This window comes from Nipponia nippon, unplaced genomic scaffold (genome assembly GCF_047370975.1).
Source record: "Nipponia nippon isolate SJK-2023a ecotype South Korea unplaced genomic scaffold, ASM4737097v1 scaffold_11, whole genome shotgun sequence".
Lineage (NCBI taxonomy): Eukaryota > Metazoa > Chordata > Aves > Pelecaniformes > Threskiornithidae > Nipponia > Nipponia nippon.
Window position 1 is genome coordinate 13,584,049 of NW_028262302.1, and position 19,119 is coordinate 13,603,167.

At 41.6% G+C, this 19,119-nt stretch overlaps 1 protein-coding gene across 3 annotated transcripts in view; it reads right to left on the reverse strand.

Moving 5' to 3' along the window:
* Positions 1–19,119, reverse strand: part of CCDC88C (coiled-coil and HOOK domain protein 88C) — a 103,576-nt gene that overhangs the window by 44,514 nt on the left and 39,943 nt on the right. For all 3 annotated transcript variants that reach the window (XM_087747522.1, XM_087747523.1, XM_087747521.1), the window contains exons 4-10: positions 17,045–17,114; positions 8,377–8,435; positions 6,678–6,761; positions 5,206–5,346; positions 4,255–4,439; positions 3,599–3,680; positions 2,986–3,144 (exon numbers count right to left, since the gene is read on the reverse strand). In XM_087747522.1, coding sequence (XP_087603648.1) covers positions 2,986–3,144; positions 3,599–3,680; positions 4,255–4,439; positions 5,206–5,346; positions 6,678–6,761; positions 8,377–8,435; positions 17,045–17,114 — 780 coding nt within the window. The remainder of the gene's footprint in view (positions 1–2,985; positions 3,145–3,598; positions 3,681–4,254; positions 4,440–5,205; positions 5,347–6,677; positions 6,762–8,376; positions 8,436–17,044; positions 17,115–19,119) is intronic.

Below are 19,119 nucleotides of genomic sequence, written 5' to 3' on the forward strand. Positions count from 1 at the left end.
AGAATGGGCAAGGCAGACTCCCTGGCCTCGGAAAATAATCTGATCTCCTGGAGCAGCACAGCATTCAACGGAGAGGAACGACGGAGGGAAGCTTTACACTGGTGAGAAGCCCTTCCTTGGAGGAAGCCCTGCGTTAAGCCTGCTCCTCCACATTCGCAGTTACGACCTCATTAAACCACCCCAGCAGGAAGGACTCCAGAGCATACTCATCTCCACGTCCCTTGAACAACGGTCAAATTAAAATGTCATTTCTGAACAACTTTGTCAAGACATACAGAGAAGGAAAACAGCACACATGCCTAAATGTGTTACATTCACATAGAGAAAGACTTGCTCCTTTTGCACTCCTTCTGTGATAGCTCCTTAAATCTCTTCCTGCCGCCACTGCTGATTTGTATTATGTCCTTCCAGAAACTAGTCGTAAGCTTGCTCACAACTCCTAAAGCTTGTCACGGTATCATACACAGAGAACATTCTATATTTTTTTCTCAAACTACCAAATGTGTACGTGAACTACAAGAAGGAAAAGATTTTTAAGGGCTCATTTAATAGCTTTCTGCATTGATACACAAAGGTAAACCCACTTTTTCTTCTCACTTACCAATTGGCACTGCTTTGCCACTGCTGGACAACCTTGTCAAGACCCTATGAGCCTTAAGGTTTCACATTTCATAGAAAAGTGGCTTATGCTGTACTTTACACACCTACATTTTCATTGCTGTGCCTCTGTAAGATTTGTTCAGGTCTTAAGACTTGGAGCTTAGAAAGCCAGCCGCAACCAGTAAATGCCGCGAGATCCATCAGCACTGTACTGTCTAGTGGTAAAAAAAAAACCTCTACCATGTTACATCCCCGCACCTATCTTACAACTTGGAACTGTACGCCAAACAGTTTTCAAGGGAGTGGGAGGAATCTGAGCAGACACTGAACTGACTCCAGCCATTAACCCTTCTTTTGGAGGGGAAGAGGACTTGAGACAGATAAGACAGAAAACTGAGGGACCATGGAAAGTTGCATAGTGGCTCCTACGCACAGCCCTTGTACTACTCCATGACCACAAAAAGACAGAATAGTGCCCTGTGGAATGCTCTGAATGTATCAGCATGAAACCAGTGGAGTTTGCCTGACACTGCCACTGCTCAACACTGGCAGTCCATGGCGGTGCCAAGACTTGATCAATGATACAAGAAGGAGTGGTGAGAATGTGAAACCCTCTGGCTATTCTAGACCGCAGAGCAGCCTGCAGACAGCTGCGCAATCCTGCCGCATATTAGAAGAGCTCTGCCCCTACAGCAGTGACAACTTTTGCTAGAGGACACACTGCGGCCCAGAATTAGAAAAGTGCCATATCGATGGGAAATACTCTTTGTCCCACTACTGTATTTCAGGGAGGTATCCTTGGGAGAGCCAACACTCATGTCTGACATTCAATACTTTCACCAAAAACTGGCAGGGTAGAAGAGGGAGTGAGGAAACTTGGAACAAATTTGAAACTGAAGTGGAGGTCTCTTTACTGAATGATATGTTAAGCAAGATTTGCATGCAGACAGCAGAGCAGGAAACTGCTAGCTCTAGGACAATCAAGGAGACTGAGAACTCAAGAACAGAAATAGCTACTCCCTTGATCTTAGATGAAGACAAGACTAAAAAACTCTTAGGTCCGGCTAAGTTATCTGAGCAGCAAGTAGAAGCTAAGCGACTCCAGTGCACAGCCAAAAGGGAAACGCCAGGATGCCATGCTGATAGCTAGTGTGCCAGGTTAATGCACGACTGATTTGCCAGCTTGAGGGAGGAAATCAGAGAGTACCAGAGCTTCATACTTCCTAATGTAAACTGGGAATTACTGAGAGGGAAGGCAGGCTTTTGTAGTCTATTACTACATTTAATAACCATCCATTTTAGTGAACCTATTCATAATATTCATAAGAAGCAGCAGCTAGCTGGCCCCTTAGGTTAGAGAGGGGGAAAAAAAAAATCAACTACAAAGTGTTTATAGAGCAGAAGTAAGGTCTGTGTTCTCAGCCAGAGGCCTGGCAAACGCGAGTTTCAACATCGCTCTTCTACCTCAGACCTGGGATTTTATCTAATTATAGAGAGGTTGTCAATTACTGAACCTCCATGTGTTCAGCGAGTCTGGATATTTATTTGACTTCAGCTGAAGTGTTACGTATATGGATTATTGAGAGTTTAGGTGAGAATGGCTTAAAGAACTGAAAGGACAGAAAATAATTGCAATCTGACCTAAATTTAAGGTCAGCCATACTGTGAGCAATGAGTTTGTCTAGATGATTTCAAAGGTCTTTTCCAACATAAGTTAGCTAATAATTCCAGGATGGGCATAGCTGCAGGTGACTAAGCTGAGTAACTGGCATTACTACTGGAACAAAGCTATACGTTTCTCATTGACATACCCTACTCAGGGCACTAGGGAAGATCCAAGTCTTCTCTCCTTTCTACCACAAGCAACAGTTGCAAAAAGGGGTGGCTAGAATTTGTCATCTGAGGTCATGCTTAAAAATGCCCAGCCGTTTCAACAACAGTTGCATCTGCTACAAACGCCTAAGGAAAAACACCCAGACATTCATTTAGCTAATTTATATGTGACATTTAAGATGTTGGTCAAAGGAACAACTCTGAAACATAGGCATTTTACCTAAGAGTAATTTTCAAGACTAGACTAAAGGTCTGGATTCTCTAGAAGCAGCGTCCAGAAAAGGTCTGTCCTGTTTAGCCACATAATGCTGAACTAAGCAGAGTTTATTAAAACTAATGGGTATTTATTTTTGTGTGCACCAAGCCCTTCTTCCCGCTGAAAGAAGTTTTAATGTTGCTAAGTCAATAACTATGATGTATGTTACAAAATTTCCACTTGCTCCGATGTTTTGCAGCAGCCAGCTCAATGACAAACGACACATGAACTGGTAACGCAACAAAAGCCAAACATTAAGGGTAACTCAGCAAATCTTTCTCCCAATTTTCACTTGCCTCCATGCGAGCTTTGTAAAAATCTACATCATGAAGTTTCTCTTTGCACCGAACAAGTTCCATCTCAAGTTTCTCCACACGGTTTGCCCTCTCTCTCAGAGAGTCGAGCTCATCTCTGTATGCTCGAGCAGAGCGAGCGTCTGAGGCCAGGTGGATATTCTGTGAGAAATGAGGAATAAGCAGGGAGAAAAATCTTAGTTAATACTTGAAAGCATGGTTTTTTTAAACTTTATTTTTATTTATTTACTTACTTACTTTAAGCATAGGCAAATAGCATTCCCCTGCTTCAGGAGTAAGAGAATTCTCCTAACTAGCCAGTAAATTCTCTACAAGAGAGAGAGGTTCTTCAGCCTGTTGGGACTCTGACGTTTCTAATGCCTGATGCTGCAGAAGCTTCAGGCATTACTAGGCTATTTGCAAGCTAAACAGATGAGACTGCTCTCACCAGTTAAGTGGAAAGTGTAGCATTGCTATGCCATAGCCATAATCATCAGCTTGTTGGAGTAACTTGATTTCTTAATTAGAAAATAGGCATAGTACTATTTTTAGCCTCACACTGAAAAAGGCTTTTTTAAATAGGGAAAACTGTCACAGTAAAATGAGCCCATCTTACCTCTTGTTTTATTTTTTGCAGCTCTAGGGTGAGCTGCTCAACTTCATGTTTAGAATCTACAAGCTGTTCAGACTTCTCTTCCCTGAAAAGGATTAGAAAAATCTTAGTAAGAATTTTCTTTTTCCCCAAAACAATATTGATTATATGGACACTGCTGGAAAGGAAGGTAGAAATCTCCTAGCATATTCTGAACATAGAGCCTCTTTGTCATGACAGCTTCATAAAAGCAAGAGTTTTTTTCTCATGATACCATACACATATCATGGGTCTGAGTTTGCAACTCTATTTTTATACTAAGTACCTTTTTGTTTAAATCTCATTGGTGCTACTGCTGTCATAGCCAGCTTCACTGGCCTCTGGACTTCCCGCTAATAACTAAAAAGTGCAGCTAGCAGTTGGCATTTTGAAGAGGGGAAGAGAGAGATGAGACACAAAAAGAAAAATGGAAGTAGCCATCACTCTCTGTTTAAAGACCAGTTAAGAAAGAAGAAAGATTGAACACCCATACTAGCTTCCTACTGCTATGAATAAAAAATTTGAAAGGTGTGATTCTGAGAGCTCCCATGAAGGCCAGCGTACTGAAGCCGACATTTTCAGGATGCACAAGACTTAATATACAAGTCTCTCTCTAGAAGCATAAATCACTGGTGACTCACAGCTCCTGCCGGATTCTTCTCAGTTTAGCCTTTGTGTCTGCCAGCTCAACTGCAAGGTGCTGCTTGTCTTCATTAGAAAGAGGGTTGGCTGGATTTGGTGAAGAATCTGGACTTGGTGCTTTCAGAGGACTTGGCGGTTGCTGAGACTGCAGATAATCTCTCTCTTGAGTGAGATCTACAATGACCTGGAAATACAGAGAAGTATATAGTGTCAAGAGATAAACAGTGTAATTATACATTGTTTTTCAAGTATCTAGCAATTATTTATAAATGCAGAATTATTAGCCTGGCATTATACAGAATTCAAGTGACAGCCAGGAGGGAAGGTTACACAGAGGAAAGGAATCTCCACTATGCTCAGACCACTAAAACATTCCCCTTCCAATGCTCAAAATAAGCAGTCTATTTTGCTTGGAGAATTCATAAAAACCTGTAATAACTAACAGTTTTAACTAACACAATCACAGTCAAAAGCATGACAGGAAATGAACAGGTTAAAAAAGGGGAGAAGCCTTCAGAGATCTGAAGGCAAAGGAACTGATGATTTAGCAACAGATAGGGCTGTCTTCACACAGAAAAAAAACCTAGAGAAGACACTGGAACCCATGATGGTAGATAAAAATGGAGAGACAGGAAAGCAATCACTCACAGATTAATGACTGAGCACATGCGCAAAACCAAAAAAACTCAAGACAAAGTGACAACTTCAAATATTTTGGTCTCTCCGCTTCATGGAGAGACCACTCCACTCCTCTTTAGCAATCATTCACACACCTTAGTGTTTACGTGAGAATCAATGGAAAAGTCAAAATCTTTCTACAGATTTTCAGAGATGTAGTAGAAAGGTACAGAAGAAATAGAAAACCAGTGCACAAGCAAGACACAAGAGAAGAAATGGAGCCTGCATCTGCTACTTCACATGAGCTCTATATGGGAGAGAAGTCATCGTACTTCTGTGCATTCATCTCTCTCATCAATGAGCCTTTTGAGGTGGAAAACCATATTCCTGGAGAGAGACTCTAGTTCTTCTGGGGCCATATCTGGGAGCTCCAGCCACTGCAAGTCGAAGACATTCTCCTGGTTGTGAGTAACCTAGGAACAGGAACAAAAAAAATGATCTTTCCACTGGCTGATTTGTAAATTTGTTCCCCTGTACATGCTGCATCCCCCAGGTTCTTCTACCGACCAGCTTGTAAATAACAAACACAACTACCTTAACTGTAACACTATCCAGCAATTTCTGGTATATTAAGGCTGACTTTTAGAAGTGATCAGATACATATTATGACCAATAGCACTTGTGCTGGCAAATGAGAAGTATGCAACTGTTTTACTGCAAGCACTGAGGTGGTCACCATAGGGATTTGAAGGGACTGATCCCACACTGAACAGTTAGACTGGTGTCTCACTGAAAAGAAGGCCTGCTTTCAATGAATTCGTAATTTGTAGCTGATACAGCTGGGAGGAGCTGCCTTTAGCAGAAATGTCTTCTGGTTGCTGCTAGCCGTGTACCTTTCAACAGCTATCTTACCCAAACTGACTTCCTCTGAATCATTTAGCAGAAATGTCAGGGAAGTCTCTCAAGCTCAGTTAAAGACTGTTCCTGCTTTTGCCACAACCACATGCTTATTTTTTTTTTTTTTTAAAACATTTTTTTTTTTAAGCAGAACTATTTTTTCAAGTGTTAAGAAAAAAGTTCCTTTCTTAGACTTTCACTATTTGTTCCTCAAATCTGAGCATACCAGACTTTCTATATCTGCACACACTGACACCCAGCTGCAGCCAGTGCTGCTCCCAGCGAGGCACATCAAGCAGGGGCCGTTTCCACAGGGCTCTCCTTTGGGTCTCCAAAGCAAGCTGGCTCCCAACGCCTACCTGTATTCCTTCCTTCCACAGAAACCTCAGAAGTCCAAGACTACTCATCATTGGATCAAACTTCTCTTTAAAAACAGAGTATATATCCAATTTCAGCTGCAGAGTACACTTTTCAAGACCATCTGAGCTCGGAGGCCACTGTCCAAAGCAAGCCATGGGGGAGCCTGTGTCTCAACTACCACACGACCTGGGGACCAAGTGCCTACACCATTGCTGCAAGGGGCACTGCAGCTCCTTACCGATACATGCCTTTTGGAAATATTACACATGTATCCTTACGACAATTCCTTCTACATAGTCTATAACTGGCAAGCAAGGCATTTACCGTTGCATCTCTTTAAAGACCACTGAGCCAAGTAATGTTCCCAGTGCCTATCATTTTCATCTTATTGCTCGATTGCAGTAACATATTAAATCTTTTTTTTTTTTGTGAAGTTAATGGATCCATTATGAAATTCCAAGCATTAATATTTCATAGCAAAAAAAATCCTGTTAAGTCAAGGAAGGGAGAGAGAAAAAGTCAAAATAGACAATACTGAGAGTCCCACCTCCTGAATGTGCGACACAATGGCAGCTTGGGTTTCAATATCCAGTTGTTTTATTCTTTCGATGAACTCTTCTTTTCTTTCACACTGTTAAAAGAAAACACACCCTGAAACAGTGCTACATATCCTAAAGCTTATTGCACCACTTTTCATTTAAATAAAAAAAATCCCCACATTGCTAACGACAAAATGTTCAAGATTTACACTTCGTCACACTAGAATGTATAACACTTTGTTGCTCCATATGGACAATGAACCAAATTATGCATTAAATTATTTAAACTTTTTACAGTCAGTACCATTAAGGCTAAGTTAAACGGCTGGTTTTGCTCTTTAAAAACAAGTTCAACACGCAATGAGATCAAGAAGTGGGGCAACAGCCAGAGGAAATCATCACAGCTTCATTAGCGGAGCTGCACAAACTTAAACCTGCATTTACATTGCATCATTTAACCTTTCTGCTTTGCTGTTTGCATTTTGCTTGGTTTTGGCAATGAAAAGAGATGCATCACTTTAGATACTATTCACATCAATGCATAATGTCGCTTGTTGGACTAAATCAACATATGCTTTAGATAAAAAATAGGAAACATTCTGGATAAAAATGAGTGACATTTCAGACAAACAGATTTCAGTAAATCTTTTACTTAAGGCTTTAAAAGAGGTAGACATCTGCTATCTGTGATTGTACACTAACAATATTATTGCCTTCTGGTAACAACTCTGCATCATGGAGAAGTTAAATATTACTTAAATTTTTTTTTAAACTCATTTACAGTGTCATTTTGGGGCCTGGTTTGGGGTCTCAACTATTCCTTTCACTGGGAAGAACCTTAGACCTGTAAATGGGGACTGAGGATGCACAGCAGCTTGCCAAATCAGACCTTTATTCTTTGTGCTGCAATGCAACACTGAGATAATTCACAGCAGCCATAAGTAGACAGCTTTACCCCCACATAATTGACTTGACATAGCTGAGCAGGGTAAGTGTCCTAAGGCATGACAAACACACTAGACAGACCTACAAACAAGGTCAATTATAAGCAAAGACTAGCCTGCAACGCAGCTTTTGTTTACCACCACAGAGGTTTGGTGGGGAGAACACTGATTTCTTTATCTGGTAACTGTCGCGCGTTTCTGGGGAGTTTCCCACATACATTGCCTGTCTATTTATTTTTAAACAAATGCCACATAAAAATCCCCACATGAATATACAAAGTATCTATTCATTTTGGATTTTCTACATGTAATATTCAATCAAAAGATTATGCAAATAAAATAAGGATTCATTAAACAAATGTTTAGACTGTTAGCTTATCTATTTGTTTGGCATTAATATGTACTCTTCCACTCCATATCTTAAAACAGTAAGAAGATACACCAACAACAATCTTGATAGCAAGAACATTGTTCAAAGTATATCTCTTCCCACTTTGATAACAAAGTGGACTATTTAGTTGCAAGAGTACATATTCTATGGCTGATTAAGCATTGGCAACAAATTGAGGTTATTGCTATCACAAAGTGTGCTTCCTTTCCCCTGCATCTCTTTTGTTCACCTATTGTGCCATCTCACAATTTCAGCTGTCTTGAGCTGGAGATTTGTTCATACAGCACTGATCTTCGGGTAGATTTTCTCAGTCCAGAAAAAAATAACAGATTAAAAAAAATCTTATTTTTCAAGTCTTTAATGAATGTTCACCTGCACAGCACATCCCAGAACCAACAACAGCAGCTTCTTAATTTCATCCATACTTTTACCTAGAGAGGAAAAAAGGCAATCAGTATGTACGTACAACAGATTAAGTACTTGCAAGTGATGCTCTCCAAAATATCTGCCTGAAGAGAGAAATAATGCCTTTGAACAAGTGCCTGAACAATATATATGTGCCCATTATGTTACCATACTTTCCATGTAACAATACTGTCCTCGTGGATTAGTTTGAAATCCCAAATCCAACAAGACTTTTTTTTCCTCAAAGTGCTACCCTCACCTACATTTTCTGAGGCTTTTCTGATCAATGCAGGAAAAAAAACACAACAACAAAATCCTTTAAATAATTTAACGCATATGCCCTATGCTTGTCTCTTGTTTTGTGATTAACAAGGGTGCAAAAAAGCCCACCAAACCACCACCTCTTCTACCCCTCCAAAAAAAAACCCCACCAAAACAAAAACCACCCTGGGCAGAAGCGAAGGAGGGTTACTCTCAAAGAAAGAACTTGTCCTAAACTCTGTCTGTAAAATAGTTGCCACTCAGACTTCTCAAAGCTGAATGCCATTCTGTGCACATAAATTCTCTCTGAGAGATGTTTTAGCAAACAAATTCTGCCGCTGTTCTGCATCAAAGCCCGTTCACACTTTGAAGCACAAACCCCATGTGCTAAGAGGGATAAAAAATGAGTGATGGAGAAAGAAGAATATGCAGCTAACCATATGCTCGGGGAGCCGTGGCGGGGAGGAGACACATGCAGGTTGTTACTGCAGGGAATCCTGCTGCGACCAACAGCCCTGCCTGCCACCTCCTAAGGTTAAGAGAGAGAAAGTCGCACAAGGGGAACCGGTGTGGCTTTGAGCCAACTCTACATCTTACATCTTGTTTCAACAAAATTAACGTGGGGATTGTTGGGTGGTAAAGAAAATTACGTATATTAAAGGTAGACAAAGGGAGATGGAAGGCAAGGAGCTTCAATGAGGAAATAAAAAAATCATTATGGAGTTAGGTTCAGGAAAAGCCTGTCCTCATCCACATGGGAGGAAGAGGAGAGAAAAATAGGCCACATATAGTTTCCTCTCATCCCTATACATCTGCATGCTTCCTGATACAGAGCATATAAGCGTGGGATAAACACTTTCATTTTATACCCTGCTTTACTTGGGTGTTCAATTGCTCCTATCACTAAATAGACAGATGATAATTTCTGAGTGCAACTGTGTTCCCCCACCAACGCCATGCCCTTGTAAGGCTGTGCTGGCAGAAAGTTAGACACATGTGCAGGCCCAAGGCCGGGGAACTGGAGTTAAAATGACTCATCAATTAAGCTGCCGCAGCCCTGCAGATGCACAAAGGCACACTGACCTAAATTACCACGGGGGTTACTTCCATTCTGAGAACCTTGCAAGCCTGTGCAGCCTCGTGCAGGCAGCTTAGGAAATAACTTGTTTCCTGATTTCCTGATTTTAGGGCACACAAATGCCCTAAACCAGTCTTTAAATGTATCTTACTTATTAAACAATTTTTCAACAACTGTTAGGAATGTTGATCTTTAAAATGTTTCAAGAACGCCCTACAGAAATTATCAGTATACTGTACGAATCAACACTAGAATTCTCAATATCCAAGTCCACACTATTAATCATTAAGATTTTGCAAGTAGGAACTCTTCTTTTCTGCAGAGACAGGCATATTTAAAACGTGCTAGTTCACACTTCACCCTGTAAATGCAATATCGTTTATTTCCCTGCAGAATACTTAAAAACTGTTTTTGAAAGACATACAATCATTCTTACTCCTTTCCCCATATCTAGCAGCACACATGGCTTGCTCTTTTCGGAAAAAATTACAATATACAAATAACGTTTCAGTCTGTGAAAGTCTGATTGTTCTGTATGATTCCGAGTAACACAACCTTAAATGCAGACAGTGTCACAAAAAAAAACCCTCAGCAACAACAAAAACAGATCTGTTACTTCATGAACAGTTCCTTTGAGGGCACTACTAGCCCAAGGAGATACTTAGTTCGGTCAGAAGACATTTTTTTCATGCAACTGAGTTCTCATTAGTTGCAGCACTGGGTTTCATTCTGCATCAGCTTCAGAGCAGATCTAGACCAGGGATTAAATGCAAAGCATGCCTGTGGGACACAAGAGCAAGTTGCTAAGTTATGGTGAGCAAGTGACTCAAGTGTGTCTCATTCTCCCAAACTTACTCAGGGGAGAACATCTTCTCCATGAGAGACTGAAGGAGTAGCCACCAGGCTGCTTGCTCCGGATCGGACCAGACAAGTGCTCTAACCCTCGTGTGCTCTGGGCACCTCCATCTGTTGACCATAAATTCCAATCTGTGCACCATGGCACGACAGCTATCCTCAGGATGAGCCTAGTGGCTTGAAATCACTCATTTTAAAAAACATCAGGGTTATTTTCCAACAGTGAGAGCATCTATACCATCCTAAAGAGATGCAAGCTACTTAAGCCATTCAAACCACACTCCACGTCTCTGCACTAAAGGTAGTAGGCTTTGCTATTCTCTCCATGAGATAACAGATGGGCATCGGTGATGCTGCATGACCCTGTGAGGTGAAACACCTTCAGCTATTACTGCAGGGTAACTTAGCAAGGTCAACCCTGTTCTCCCCACAGGGACTGGCCTTGCCTGGAAATACCACTCCGAGACCTTGTCCCCACTCAGGCCCTCCCATCACGAAGAGAAGGTGGGGCAGACATCACAAGCCCCTTTGGCAGGGAAGGCCAAGCCAGAGTTTATAGAAAGCAGTGAGAAATGAAAAGACTTGAGGTAATCATGAGATTATTAGTTTGATACTGTTTTAAAGATAACATTTGGCAGTCTGCTCTCCCCACTGGCAGCTTTCACCGAAAACTTAGCTGTCAGGACTTTTTCAAGATTTCTTTAAAAATAAATTATTTTATGCTTGCAGACATGCCATGCACATGTAATGAAAATGAGATTGTACTACCCAGTAGAAACACTTTTAAGGTTGAAAGGTCTACTTAGCAGATCTACTCTGGCAGCCACACAAGTGCTTCAGAAGATCATGTATGACTGTTTTAAAGAGTTAAATTCCTTGGGCTTTCATTCAGAAGTTGTTTCCGATGGGGTGGAAACAGTTTGTTGGCATTAAAGTGCTCCAAGATCACTCATACTCAAGCTAGGTTTGAGTAACATTTTAAAGCCTCGTAGAATAACGTTATTCACAGAAGATATTTAGAAGAAATGGGGTATGAGTATGAAAAAACCTCTCTACCAATCTAAAGTGCTTTGAGAGAGTTTTCAATTAAACCTCAGAATGAGCCAGGAAGGGATTAATTACTCCTTTCCCCTTTCATCTCACCCACAGGAGAGCTGAGATACCACATACTTAAATGGAGTGCCCAAGGTTAATAAGTGAATCCAAAGCACATCTAGGATTGTTACACAGCACAACAGCTAAGTTCTACACTCAGGACAGTGCATTTATCCTGTAATGCATGTTGAACAAAAGCAAGCAATCTTTATCCCCAATTCAGTCATGCCTCCTGAACGGTGAATGATTCTGTGGTGTTTTTCAAAAGGCTTGACTTGTGCTAATTCAATAAAGCGGTAAAGTTCCTTGTGCAACTGCATAAGTAGGAATGTGCAGGCTTCTCTAAGCTGACTCATTGGGATGACACAAATCCTTCATAGACAACTGGGAAGAACGTCTGCTGGGTCCACCCTGGCTTATTAGCTAACCTTACAAAGACAGTGTCCTCCTATGACCTAGGATGCAAATGCTTAGGTCTGGGGCAGCTCCTGGCAGACAGGTATCCACAAGCTGAAACAAATGGACAGGATTCAAACTAGCACTTAAACAGAAAGCTGCTAATTCAAGAAAACCACCTCTTTTCTTGTACACCTTTTTGAAAATTCCAGGGCAGCTGCTCTCAGGCTGCATGTTTGTGCCTGCAAGGGAGCCAGCCACCTGGGGGATTTGCAGAAAGACCATCTGCTCCCAACCATGAGAGAGGGCCAGCGGGTTTTCTGGAAAATAAAGGGAGGGAAAGCCCGAGCACCACCTGTGCATCCTGGGAGGCTCCCTGTGCCAGAGCCAGGAGACCCCTCTGCTCTCACAGGGGACGGAGGGTGTGAAACAGATGGCAGGACTCAGGGAGAAGGCGGGCAGAGGGATTAGGAGACACAACAGCAAAAAAAGGAGGATCAAGGTACAGAGACAATACAGATGATGAAAAATAAAAAAATGAGAGGAGCGTAGGAAAGATGTCAGAGAAAATGGAAATGCGAGAGCCCAAGCACATGAAATCTTGAGCTCGTGATGCTTCTTTCTGCACATTTCTACTTTGACGTTCCTCCAGTGGAGGACAGGGAGCGCCGGCGCATGTAGTGCTACATGCAGCGGACGGTGGATGTGCAAAGAAGGTGGGAAGGGGTGAAACACACAAGTAACATTTGTCCCAACTGTAGCAACATCCTGAGTGAGAAAAGCTTGGATGTTAAATTTACACTATTGAGGCAGTGTTTTGTTATTAACTTTATATTTTATGAACGTTTGTGCCTCTGGAGGATTGTGAAACAAAATGAGGAAGGAAACCAGACATAAAAAAATACCCTAGTGAGAGTAGAAATCTTTTATGATTTTAATGAAAAACAGTTTCTGTAAACACTTATTAGCAGGGACTTTGGGCTCTCTCATTCACAAATTTAATATGTAATTTGAAAAGGGGATCTAAATAGCAAAGTTTTTTGAAGAGACAGAAATGGGCCTACTTCAGGGAAATAAAACCTCATTTCCACTCTTGGTCTGAAAAAAGTTAAAATCCACCCCCCACACTCCCCCCAACTATGACTGTTTCAAAGGATTAATTCCCATCAGTTTCCAAGTACACTCACTAGCTATGTTAAGCTAAGCACATCTAGAAACTAAGAAATTAAATAACACCTCTAAATAGAGGTTCAGGACCAGTACTGTATACTAATATTCCTTATGTGGGCACATGAATGAGTGGCCATTTATAAGGCATGCTAAAACCAGAGGTAGTTATAAAAGGTGATTATGGTGATGTGTATAGATGATAAATACACTGATTATTCTCAAATTGAGCACAGGGGGATTTGTGGTGCAGTAAAGAATTGAAAAAGCTGTTCAGCAAGAAAAAACATGGAGGAAGATAAAAACAGAGAGGAAATTTAATGGTACTAGCTGTCTACTGTACAGTGCAATGCAGAGAATAAATCCTGTAATGTCAGCTGTATCATTCTGCAAGTCAGATTCCTGAGAAAACTTTCTAAATTCTTTAATTAAACTTTCAAGTTTCTTTTCAGCTCCCTATATTCTAGAAAACAGTCAAAGCCTTCATTTTACAAATATTTTTGCAACTTTTATGTCCACGGCCAAATGAACTGAGGTAGACAAAATTGCCATGGCCTAGAACAAAATGATTTAGAGGACATGAAAGCAAGGAAAGCTCCTAAACCCAGCATCTCCTATGCAAAAGCCCAACTGCCACTGCATTTTCAGTGGTGGCAGCTCTGTTTTTCCAATAGTCTCATGTTCAAAGAAGAGCTGCAGAAGCCCTCAAGAGTCCCAACTGTTGAGCGCCAAATGGGAGCTAAATAGCAAGAATAGCATTCTCGGCTCTAGAGCTGTTCAGTTTATAATTTAATACATGTAACACCACTTTTGGCTGTGTTTTAGAAGGAAAAAGTAACATTTGCAGATAGCACTGGTGAACAGACAGCTCTGAAAAACATACATAGCAAAACATCATGTGGACTTGTTACAAGGAATAACTCACCGAAATTGCTACACAGTGAATCACATTGAATGATCTAACAGCTCTCTGGTCTTGCACCTATACAGTCAATAGTCATTTGGAGCCTTCCCAGCTCAAACGGTAGACAGTAAGACTGTTATTTTTTCCAGGAATGTGACCGTGGGATCAATTTGTCCTCTGGTCAAGAGGGACCTTTCATTCAGATAACTTACCTACAGGACGGGGAAGGCAAAACTGGGATCTCATCACTGCCTCTCAGATCCACCCCAGCCCTGCAGACTGCCTGCACCTTGGGCCCCAGCTCCTAGTGCTCCCCTCATTGCCCAGCACTCTCTCTGCAGATACCCCCTCCAAGACTCTCCTCCTTGCCTCTCAGTCTCTGTCCTGGACTGGATCACTGACACAGAGAATTCTACCATTCTTGCCACTTTTAAACACTTCCCTCAAATAACCATCTCCATCATCTCTTCTCCCCACACTGCTGTCACCCCCAGTCTCCTCACTTTTCTTTTAGCTTTCCCTGGGGCTTCTCTGCATTCACACCAGATGACTGCTTTGTCCCCGTATCTCTATCCAATCTGCAGCCCCCCTTTGGCTCTCTCACTGACAGAGAGAATCTCTCATTTCACTTGTTTTTCCCTTCCCAAGTGCCCCTGCCTTCCTCTCACTCCTCTCTGCAAGACACTCAGTAACACAGACCTCAACCTGACAGTCACCTGGTCATCACTCACCCACATTGCTCGCCACAGCCTGCTCCTTCATTCAGCTTTTTGTATTGGTTTTACTAACTTCTCCTCCCTGTTCCCTCTTTCCGAGCTTCCCATCAGCCCTCAGCCAGGTTCCTCTTCCTGAAGGAAGTTCTAGCTCTCCACTTCTCTAACCATTTCTCCAGCACATCTTACCAGTGGTCATCTACCTAAGAGTAAGATTAAGATGAGCTTCTCTGGAAATCTTATCCCCCAGACACTCTCCTCCTTGAATACATTCTTTGGAGCAAGTACATTTCAAGTCTTTCTTCGTTCACCACCTTTCCCTGTAGTGTCTAAGCTGGGACTGGTTCTCAAAACCATTATTAACATGGCTAAACAAGAACTTCACATTTTTTATACATACACACTCCATCAATTTTAGACATCCAGAAGTTACATTTTTGCATTCTTTATCCTCTCTTCCCATGTTCTGAATAATGCCAATGATAAGTCAGCAATGGATGAAATAAATTTTAAAAGACCACATTAAAAAACAAAAAAACAAACAAACCACATTTTAAAATGTCAGAAAGTGAAGCAAAATTTCTGGTTGTAATTAAAGGAGTTGGAAGACAGGAACACGTGGATGACCAACAGCTTTCCTACAAGATTCACATCAGGTACTTTCTTCAAAGAAAGAAAGATCCACAGGGCTGACAAAAACCAGCAGGTCAATGATGGGAAATCACATCTAAATACAGGACAGCTTTCAAGTGTGCAGCTTCCCCAGGAACCAACACTGGTTACTGCATTATGAGTCTCCTGCCAGCTGTCGCTCAGGAATGGCCGTGACAAGAAACCAGCCAGCCTTTTCCATTGACACTTAGCCAGCAGAGACACTGCCTTGTTGGCCCAGACACCCCTATTCAGTAGCATTCTTGACACTAGCAGCCCAGGCTCTGCCCATTGCCCATATGACTGAGAAAAGCAACAGCTCTTGTATTTCTATTTATTACTTTATCCATAACAGTGGCCTGTACAGGAGAATTAAGACCAGCACTGCAGACTTTAATCTGCTTGCTGAAGAAGTGGATGCCCTACCTTCAGCTTGGTTTTACTGCAGAAGTGCCAAGACTATGAGTTTCAGTGATCCAGCATCTCTAAGTTAATATTCTTTTCTGACGTAAATCCTTTTTTTGTACATACACACACTGCTGCTGCTAAGAACAGCAAAATAAAACCTTCTGCCAAGCTTTCTGCCATTTGTTTGTTCTGGAGATGCTGATTACCATGTCATTCCCCATCACTGCTGACAGGGTTCATCCAGTTTTCCTTCTTTGGTAAAAACAAATACATTGTCCTTGGCACTGGCACGGGGCTAAGACAGAGACAGAATGGGCATGCAAAAAAAAAAAAAAAAAGTAAAAACCACAGCAACCAAACCTTTCATTTCAGAAATATGGTTCTAAGGAGAAGTAAACTTTCAGGCTAAACAGCTTTCATTTTGTCTCGCCAAAGACACTGGACTCTGGACATGTGCTCATTGCCTTCCAGGCCACTTTTGATGCGATACCTTTTGTGACAGATGTCCTTGCCTAGACAACATGGCCAGACAGATATTTTTCTCCCTGTCCATTCTCTTCCTCACTTTTTCCGATTTGTCTTATATATATTTTTATCTCCATCTTCACATATTTTTGTTTCCACACTTCATTTGCAACAGCTCCTTCACACTTTAGGGAAATTCTGCAAGACTTTTCTAGTGTGCGCATATTGCCACAACTGAACTGATTATACAGGCACACAGGGCAGAACACCTGGAGGACAAACGATTCTCCTATGGCAGACTGTATCCTGGGTCATTTGCAGCAAGGAGTGGAGAGACATGACTTTCAAGCAAACAACTGCTGCTCTGGCTCCGGCAAGAACTAACATCACATGTGTACGTGTATGGTGTGCAAACACACGTATATAAAATATTATATTTGTATGTAAAGGTATGTAAATATAAGTATTACACACTAGATACATTAAACTGTGAGACTCAGAGGTGCTCAAATATTTGTAGTTTGGCTACAAATACATATAGTTTGTTTAAAAGCATGTTTGTTATTTAAGAAAATTTTAAAAATACAAATTTTACTTAGCATTTCAGAGGGGAGGAGTGAAGAACCCAAACAAACTACTCACCAGAAAGAGGATCTTTGCCAATCATCAAAACATTTGGTAAATTCATTACAATCAGCTGCTGGAGGACCTCCTAAACAAAACAGAACAACAAAGTTCAGCGTGAAGGAATTCCAATCAATCACACCACAAAGAATACAGAGCTCCATCGATTACAAAGCTTTTAACGTACTGGCAGGTCAGAGGTCACAAGAGGAAGCCCCACTTGAGAGAGAAATCACTATTTGAAGATGGCATCAGGTTGCACAGTTAACATACACTAATCGCCTCTTTTAACAATGGCTAATATAGAACTTAAAGAGTCCCATGGCACTAATCAGGATAAATGCGCAGCCATGCCAGGCACACCCATCAGTCATGCCTTTACCCCAGGCATGACCTGTATTCATTTGATGTTCAACATATAGCTGCCGTCATGTTCCAGGGCGTACAAATGCAGTGGGTTCATCAAAGGTACCTAAGCCATTCTGTGAAGTTTGAGTAATTCAAATAATTGGTCAAATTATTCCGTGGGTCTGAGATTTTAATGATGGGCCGGGGAAGTGGGTGTGGGGGAAAGCTATTGAACAGACATCTTACACTGCTCAGAGAAACTGGATTTAAAGTTCTAGATTTGTTTGCATTGTTTTTAATGGGGAGTAAAACAGATTTAAGTATGTCATAAACCTCATTTAAAAGTCATTTTATTTTGGGGGAGACAAGGGAAGGGAGGCGCGTTGCTTGGTCAGGTTCAACATTTAAATGTCAGCTGCCTGAAGCCACTCTGAAATGACAGGATGGGCTTAAGGGACAGGAAAGGCTAGAAGCCCTGGGGCAGGCAAAATGCTCAAAGGTGGACAAAGAAATACATTGCAAAGGGGGCTCTGCATGGTAATACATTCAGCCATGCACCCCAGTAACACACAGAGCACAGCTGTCAGCTTCAACCTGCAGGTACCAGTACTCACTTGTGATGATCTGAATAAAATATTTTGCAGGCAAGTATTTATTTCACATAAAAAGCCTGGGAGGAAAATGATTGTGTGATTAAAGCACTGTGCTGGGATTCAGGAAACAAAGGTTTGCACATACAACTCTACCAAATGTTTGGCAGGTGCCTTTTCCCTGCTTGTCTCCATTTCCCAGCCTACCTCTAGGCCACTGGGAGGGCACACGCATTGATACTTGCAGAGCATTCAGAGTACTGCAGCTGAGCACAGGAACGTTTTTCCTGAAACAATCACCCATTCACCCAAACACTTCCCCTCCAAGTTACCCCATTGTTATTTCTCTGCTTTCAAAGTTACCATAGGAGGAAAATGAAGCCTGATTGAAAGAGGAAATATTTCAGTGAGCCTGCAGCATTTGATAAGTAATCAGAGTGGACAGTCTAAAAAAAAAAAAAGTTTTTGACATAACACTCCCCCCCCCCCCCTCCCCGATCCATACCCAAAACATACTCCTCAGCAGTTTCTCTTTTGGAAACAGTAGAAATATCTCAGTGTCACAGCTGATGGGGTTTTTGGTGCTGTTAAGAAAGAAGGCTCTGCAGACCTTTATGCAATGCGAAGTTTGGCTAACACGGACCAAGCACTCGCTGAGTCATTAGCCAAATGCATTTTATAGTTGGTGCATTCGAGACATGTTAAACAGAAGTTTGTTTGCACCTGTTACCAAAACAGGTGCAAAACCTACTGGATTTAACAGCACATGGCCAGACTGCAATATCTGCTATGACAATACAGCATGGCACTGAGGCTTTAAACAAACAAAAAAAAAAATCAGAATTTGCATATACCGAAGTACTGAGCTTTAACCAGCAATTTCCATGGCAAAAAGGAGAAAGAATTGTGCTTCCAGTCACCCAGCGTGTGGAGCGGCACTGAGGCAGGAATGCATAAGGAATTTGCGTTGTCTTTGTGTAATCATCAGATCGCTAGCTATTTAACTGGCAGACACAAAAGACACTACAGCTAACCTCTATGCTGTTAACATTCCCATGAGCTCCTTCTGTAAAATTATTTGAGTATACCATCCAACATAACCATGACTGAACGCCCTCGTAGCTGTGTGAACTTAGTATTTCCTGGCAAGAATCC